General features: G+C 35.9%; 1 protein-coding gene across 2 annotated transcripts in view; it reads right to left on the reverse strand.

The window, feature by feature from the left end:
- Positions 4,129-8,351, reverse strand: part of LOC109845617 — a 4,460-nt gene continuing 237 nt past the window's right edge. The window contains exons 2-3 of one of the 2 annotated variants that reach the window (XM_020414889.1): positions 8,100-8,229; positions 4,129-4,393 (exon numbers count right to left, since the gene is read on the reverse strand). In XM_020414889.1, the coding sequence (XP_020270478.1) occupies positions 8,131-8,229 (99 nt within the window). In that variant the 3' untranslated portion in view covers positions 4,129-4,393; positions 8,100-8,130. Of the gene's footprint in view, positions 4,394-6,658; positions 7,088-8,099; positions 8,230-8,351 lie in introns of those variants that run through there. The other variant, XM_020414891.1, reaches the window with a different exon arrangement.

Raw genomic sequence — 8,351 nt, forward strand, 5'->3', positions numbered from 1 at the left:
CTAGCCGAGGTGCTGCCAAAATTTCCGCTACGCACAACAAGAGAGAGATGTCCCGTTAACCTGGTACCATGAATCCGACCGAGACTTGTTTATCGCAAAATAAAGTCCGCATTTTAAACACATCCTTATCATGGACGATGGAGGGACCGTATGTTTCAAAACAATTTCTTCAAAATAAAGCACTAATTAACAAATCTATTGAAGGATAAAGCAATCAAACTTTGATCCATCCTTGTCATGAATAAGATGGAGCGTTAAGTTTCAAAAAAAAAAAAAACGAAAGAAAAAGGAAAAAAGAAATCAATCAAAAGAGATCTGACTAACAAACTCTTTGAAACTTTTATTCTCATCTAACAACACTTAAAATTTTGGTTTTATCGTTACCCATGTGATGATGATATGAGAGACCATCGGCTAGTAGCAAATGTGGTGAGGATCAGGAACATGTTTGAAATCAAATCAAACTCAAATAAAAGGATATGAAAGCAAAATTAATATCCTCATCAAATACTATCTCACCACATCTCCTATCCTTATAAATCATACGAAGTGGAGAAAACCGTATGACGAAAATTCTGATGTAGGACGCTTAACTGATGATTTCATAATGGATGCAGACAATCACGAGCTAAATACAAATTTATACGTATTATTGACTTTCACAAAGAACAATCATATCTTGCAATCCAGAAGGCGGATTCTAACATATTATATATGTAAATCGCCTATCTCGACGAGACAGAGCCAACTAGATTGTCAGATTTTTAAAATCTCATCAGTAATACTCAGTTTTGTCTGAAATCCGAAAATAATGAGGTTTTAGTTTATTTTTAGTAATAAAGTTGGACTCTATTTAGATTAGGAAATAAATTAGAGTCAAATTAGATAAGAAAACAAATTCAATTTTGATTCATGATTTGTTTCCTCTATTATAAGGAGTCTTTTATGATAGAATTTAATACTTTCTATTTTTTGTAATTCTAGTCTTACTAGGAGTCTTATTTGTTTTTCTATTTAAGAAGAGTCATGTAACCCCAAAGGATAATAATTTTTGATCAATAAAAATTTCTCTTTTCGATATTTTCTTCATGGATTCGAAGTTCTTTGTGGATTCGAAGATTGTTCTTTGTGGATTCAGAGAACGTCATTGGTGGATTCCGAGGCTATCACTTCTGTGTTGCGTCAATTGGTATCAGAGCAGGTTCCTCCGATCCGATGATAGGTGATGAAGCCCCTTTCTCTCGAACTGAGTTCGACGTGCTGAAGACTGATGTTAATCAGATGAAGACCGATGTTAATCAGATGAAGACTATCATTGAGCGACTTGTGTCGGCAGTGGAGTGTCTGAACATTGTAGGAGTTTGAAATCACGTTAATAGTCGCCAGCAATGTGATCCGACTCCACAGGATGAATTCAACAGTGACAATGACCCTAAGCAAGACCTTGGAGTTGGGAAGAGTACTAAAGAAGCACTAAAGAAAGAAGAACCACCTCCAGAGCACAATATCTTCCGCACAAGATGCACTGTGATGCAGAATGTTTGTGATGTTATTATTGACAGTCACAGTAGAAAGAATCCTGTCTCTCGACGTATGGTGAATAAATTAGGTTTGAAGACAGAGAAACACCTACCTCTCTACAAGATCGACTGGATTCACAAGGGCAATGATGTGTAGAACGATGAGTTGTGTCGGGTACCTTTTTCTATCGGTCGCAATTATGTTGATGAGATTTTGTGTAATGTGGTCGAGATGGATACTTGTCATATGCTTTTAGGTAGGTCATGGCAATTCAATATTGGAGCTGCCCATAGGAGCAGAGACAATGTTTATATCTTCAACAAAGATGAACGTCGAATTGTACTTCTGCCTCTTACAGAAAAGAAGTCATCTAAGATAAAGACTACTGAGAAGAAAATACTGTTGGTGACAAACAACGAGGCTTTAGGAAAAACCTTGAAGCAATCTGAAGATGTATATGACTTGGTTGTAACTGAAAAAGAAGAACCTACCCTTACCGAAATTCCTCCTAAGGTGCAACTACTCATTGCGCATGAGATTCATGATGCTAATGGTAATATGTTCATGAAGACGAATATTATACATGATATCGTGAGCGATGTTACACTTATTGACGTTGTCGCGATGGAGGAGAAAAATAAAATAGAGAGTGAGGTAATTGATAATATGTGTGAATTGCTTGGTGGAGGGCTAAAGACAAAGGAGATGCAAGAATTGTGTATAGAGTATGAGGCGGGGTTTTCTTCCCTGGAAGTAAAGGTTGTGAATAATTTTAAGAAGAATTTGATGATACTTCAGGCACTAGAATATGAGAGGCAGCATAGAACATATTTTGAGGAGTTTTTTAAGTCAATTGCAATCCACATGCTATCGAACACGTAAACATGGTGTGTGAAAGATTTATTCAAAATTTTGATTCAGAAGAAGTCCTAGCCGAAGAGGCAAAATAACATATGGAGAAAATCAATGCTAAGTACAAGGCAGACGCTGATCGTTGTAAGAGAAGAAAATTATTTATCAATGAAGCTACTATTCTACCAAATATAAGCTTGGGGTTGAGCTTCTTTCAATAAGGGGAGACTGATGTAGGACGCTTAACTGACGATTTCATGAAGGATGCAGACAATCACGAGCTAAATATAGATTTATACATATTATTGACTTCCACAAAGAAACAATCATATCTTGCAATCCATAAGGCGAATTCTAACATATTATATATGTAAATCGCCTATCTTGACGAGACGAAGCCAACTAGATTGTCAGATTTTTAAAATCTCATCAGTAATATCTAGTTTTGACTAAAATCCAAAAATAATCAACTTTTAGTTTACTTTTAGTACTAAAGTTGGAGTCTATTTAGATTAGGAAATATATTAGAGTCAAATTAGATTAGAAAAAAATTCAATTTTGATTCATGATTTGTTTTCTCTATTATAAGGAGTCTTTTTAGGATAGAATTTAATACTTTCTATTTCTTTGTAATTCAAGTCTTATTAGGAATCTTATTTGTTTTTCTATTTAAGAAGAGTCATGTAACCCCAAAGGATAATAACTTTTGATCAATAAAAATTTCTCTTTTCGATATTTTCTTCGTGAATTCGAAGTTCTTCATCTATTCAAATATTGTTCTTTATGGATTCAGAGAATGCCCTTGGTAGATTCCGAAGCTATCACTTCCGCGTTGCGTCAAATTCCCAAACAAAACAAAAGGCCCGCCGATCCATCAATTTCTCCCTCGGCAGTAGCATCAAAACAAAGAAAAGACCAGGTGTTTTGTTTTCCTTCATCCCTCAACCAAACAAAAAAATAAGCCTAGCCACATATAATCCATCCCAATAAAGTTCATACCTATTTCAGTCACGGCCACTTTCAAGTTCACCACTCAAGCCAAACGAAATACATCATCAGCCATCTTTCAAGCCAAATAACAATCTACATATTCATCCGACATTTGTTGATCAAAAATTGCTAATAATACCGAGGCACTGTCCTCACGCGAGCCATCATGCTCAACCCTCGAGGCACCGTCCTCACCCCAGCCATGCACAACCCTCGAGGCACCATCCTTACCTAAACCACCGTGCTCGACCTCGAGTCACCGTACTCACCCGAGTCACCGTACTCACCCGAGGCACCATGCTCAACCCTGAGTCACTATACTCAACGGAGTAATCATGCTCAATCCAATGCCATGAACGATGGCTAAATATCATCTGTGAGAACGCAAACTTTCATGCTCCCCAAATCAAATTATTAAGCATCATATTATAAAAAAGTTACAATGATTAAGAAAAACCCATCACAGGCATAAGCGAGCTGAAGACGAAGAGTTAAATCTAAAGCAAAATTAACCTGAGCCTTCAAAAGAGTTCCATATCTGAAGAAACACAAGAAGCCTCAAAGTGGCTTTCAGAAGAATCTAAAAGATCATGAAATTTCAAATTGGACTCAAGAATGAAGAAATTGCAGATAGCCCTTTAGTTGTCCGGAAATCATAGAAAGGAACTAGAATTGCAGTTTGCTCCCTAAAAAGCTGTCAGAAAATTTGCATTTCAGCCCAATTTTTGAATTTGGTCCAGAATTTGCAATTTATCGCCAAAGAAGTTGCAGAAATTGCATTTCAGCCCGGATTCTATAATTTAATCCAAAATTCACAGTTTACTCCCTGATAATATTACAAAAGTTACAGTTCAGTCCCAAAAAATCCAGAAACTACAAAATAGTCAAGAATTTATAGTTTACATACTGGTGAAACTGTAAAAATTGCATTTTCAACCTAATTTTGCAAAACAGTCCAGAAAATTATAGCTCGAACCATGAAAAGTACATGAATTACAGTTTCAGTCCAGAAAGTTTCAATCTTGGCCTCCTGAAAAATACAAAAATTATCGTTCAGCCCAATTTGCAGTTTGGTCCCCTTGAAAAATTTTAAAAGTTGCTGAGTTTGCGCGTTCTTTCATAGAATTCCATGAACTACGGATTGATCCCAGAAAATGTTGAAAATACATAATCAAATTCATGAAATTATGAAAGTTATCAAACTTGGCATGGATCTCTACGCCTCTAAACTGGATGAAAGAATATTTTGTGTGAAAAGAAAAGCACTAAAAAATAACCTTGTGTAAAAATACACAATCTGAACAACCTAATCAAAATTGACCTTTATGTCAATAAACTAGATCTAAAATTAAATTTGACCTTTATGTCACTAAACTAGATTAAAATCAAATTTGACTTCCACGTCATTAAACTGGACCAAATTTCGAATTCGACCTCTACTCTTTGAACTAGCCAAAATTCTAAATTCGGCCTCTATGTCGTTAAACTGGACGAAATTCCAAACATGACCTCCACGTCGTTAAACTGGTCAAAATTCTAAATTCGACCTCTATGTTGATAAGCTGGACAAAATTCCAAATTGACACCTAAGTCGTTAAATTAGAAAAACACCAAATTCGACCTCCACGTCCCTAAATTGGAAAATACCTAAAGAGACCTCTATGTCATTAAACCGGAGCAAATATCAAGCTTGACCTTTACGTCCTTAAACTGAAGCAAATTCTAAATTTGACCTCTACGTCGTTAAGCAGGATCTAAAATCAAATTTGACCACTATGTCATTAAACTGGAACAAAACTCCAAATTTGACCTCTACGTCGCTAAATTGGGTTCAAAATCCAAATTCTATTTCACCTCTCCAAGTCAAACTCAAATCCAAACTTTCATCGCCACATCTCTAGTCTAGGATTTTACATGAAAATATGTACACTAGGTGTATGCCCCCGGTTAAACCATGTATATAATCATTAAAAAAATAAGATTATTGTATTTTCTTGCTTTGCGAGTTCTCTCTTGTTTTGATGAATTTTATTGACTCTTAATCAAATGTTTCTTTCATCAGTAAGGGTAATTAACAGTAGAATCTTGAGTCCGTTGGAAACTATGAATTCACATAAAAATAAAACCCTCTCCTGTAGGGTGAATTTGACGGAATCGATGTACAAGACAAAGTTATCTACCTTAACTAGATGTGCTTATACGGAAGTGGTTAAGATAGACAATTTTGACCCCGCACACATTAGGGGTTTAGTGAAATTTGCCCATATAAATTCCAATTTTTATAGGGAGGATAGATAGGTTATTATAATAAAAACATAAACTCTACATAAACAATCAAAATATTTGACCACGTTCAATGCACGTGCATCCTAACAAGTAAATTATATGCCTTACAAACAAAAATGTCATGTACAAAAACAAAAGACTCATATCCTCGAGTAAGGATTCTACTATAACACGCTATAGAAAAGAGTGATTCATACCCTTCACGGTTGGTTAAAAGGTTAATTTGAGAACTACAATTCCTCTATTAATAGTGTATATCATCCTACTCTTATTGGGATCCCTAAACTTGTCAATTAATCCCAATATTATCTAGTTTATGCTACAGAGCTATACACCAAACAAGAAAATTTTAGTTCTTAATAACCCTTCAAATTAGAGATCCCAAAGCTTTGAGAAAATCATTATGGGTTGTACAAACCAAGAAAAAAAACAAACAACAAGAAGCAATTTAGAAGCAAATTGTCCAACGGAATGTCAGAGACAATGAGAAACATACGCAAGTGAGAACCAAAAAAAGAAAAAACGAGCGTGGCCAAGGATCTTGTAGTCCATATTTATTTGAAAAACTAAAAAACTACAACTCTGCTAGTCGTAGGAAAGCCAGTAGCCATGATCACATAGCCAGTCTGCAAGGAAAGAAAAGTAAAATAAAATAGAACTAATTACAATGCGGTACCTCAAGGTATGGTGTAATTACACAAGTGGCCCTAGAGTCTGTGTATCTGCATGGGTAACCTGAGGTTCTTATTGTAATTAGACGGGTGACACCTGGGAGTTGCTCGTTGTCTAGGCTCGAGGGTCAACCAGATATTACAATTAGTAATCTTAGGGTTACTCGTGTAGATTCGCAAACTCTAGGGTCACTCCTGTAATGACATCATAACTCAATGTAATAACATCATAACTCAGGGTACCAGAATGTAATTAATCCACAAAATAAAAATGAAACAGGCCATTGCATCAAAAGTATACCAGTTAAAGACTGGGTTAAGTTGATTAAAATCAATTTATGCATCAGCACTCAGCAGTGTAGCCATGGCTAAAAAGTTAAAACAAATGGCACCATCTGATCAACAAATTATTTCGAATTGGCTGCACACATTGCATCTTTAAAGAACATACATCAAAAGATCATGATTGTCCTTGGTTCAAAAGTCTGCAATCTTGAAGACTGATGTTGGATTCTACATAATTTGGAGTCGTAGGACTCTACCCATAAAGTTGATTGGCCACTGATTGATGTTACCATGAGTTCCCAACTTGTCATGCATATTCTCAAGTATCAATATCAACCCAAACTCGTAAACTTTGGTTGTCTCAGCACGTCCCATCAAATCCATCCTTTCCTCTCCAAATGCACAAAACTCCTACTGCTTGTAGAGACTAAGGCTGTTCATGATTGATGCTTAATATGACATTCATGTCTGCATCTAGTCCTCTGCTAAAAAAATATTTTTAAAAAAGGATGACCCATGTACCAATGTCGTCTCGATAATTCAAAGATTTCACATACTTTACCTAGCGCAACTCCATTCATCAATTTAATTAGTGACTAACGAATGATGTTGTCAGTGACAAACATGGATTAGCCCCACTAAAAAAAACATTGCAAATTTTGGCTGTCCTGCCAAGTATTAGTGGTTGCACCGACGAAAAACTCTACTTCAGATTTCAAGTTCATAATGAAACACAAGTGATCTGGGCTACGAAATAGAACACAAGTGATGTGGGTTTTCCTGCAACATGCACAAAAGGGCCGTACGAAACTATACTCGCCCGTGCTTTGCACGGGTATAAATACTTGTACTCAGTCATATACGAACAATTCTTGATGGACCAGGTAACCAATAATGACCATATCGTCCCGTGTCAAAGTTAGAACATGCAAGTCAAGGGTCACAATCACGTATTAGGGCACCGAGTCTAGTAAAATTTAAGCTACTACAAATTGGTTAACATTAACATAAAATTTTCCATAGTAATTGACAGGACAGTTAATTATAGCGGTAGTTCGATGGTATCCCAAATAGCTAGGAATTTTAAGACTTACACATCCTCAAGTTTGGCATGTTAAAAAAAAAACCACTTAAATCATCACATTTAGATTTCTAGAGCAATATCGCGCAAGACGTTAGAAAGGGGAGGTGGAAATTTCCAAGATCCCCTAAGTTGGGGGGTCAATTTCTAACAATGATATTCTGGAAGTCATTTTTCTAAATATGAAAGACTTGAGGGATAAATGCGTTAAATAATTCCCAAGAATAATCAACATGGTAAATTTAATACGTTCAAACTATAATTTCATTCTTCCTACTTCCCAAAACACCACCTGTTTGACAAAAAGCCTGAACGAACACAACACCAATCTGCCCCCGAAACACAAACATCAAAATTGCTTAAAATATTCAATAATAAGCAAATGGGTATTATTCAAGGATCAGAAAAATTACAAATTGAAGGAGATCACGAGTCACGCGAGATCTACGAACGCTCTTCTTCCTGCTGCTGCTGCTGCTGCAACTGTTGCTCCCTCATCTTCATCTCGGTCTCGTACTTCTTAAGCCTCTCCTTCATCTTCTCCTAAAAATCAAAATGATGACCAAATTACAACAACCGAAGAAAACCCAAAAAGAAATCGATGAAAAATGTTGATACCCAAGCTCTGGGTTTTTTTTTTTTTTTGTTTTTTTTTTTTTTTTTTT

The sequence above is a fragment of the Asparagus officinalis genome, chromosome 6, assembly GCF_001876935.1.
Source record: "Asparagus officinalis chromosome 6, Aspof.V1, whole genome shotgun sequence".
Taxonomy (NCBI): domain Eukaryota; kingdom Viridiplantae; phylum Streptophyta; class Magnoliopsida; order Asparagales; family Asparagaceae; genus Asparagus; species Asparagus officinalis.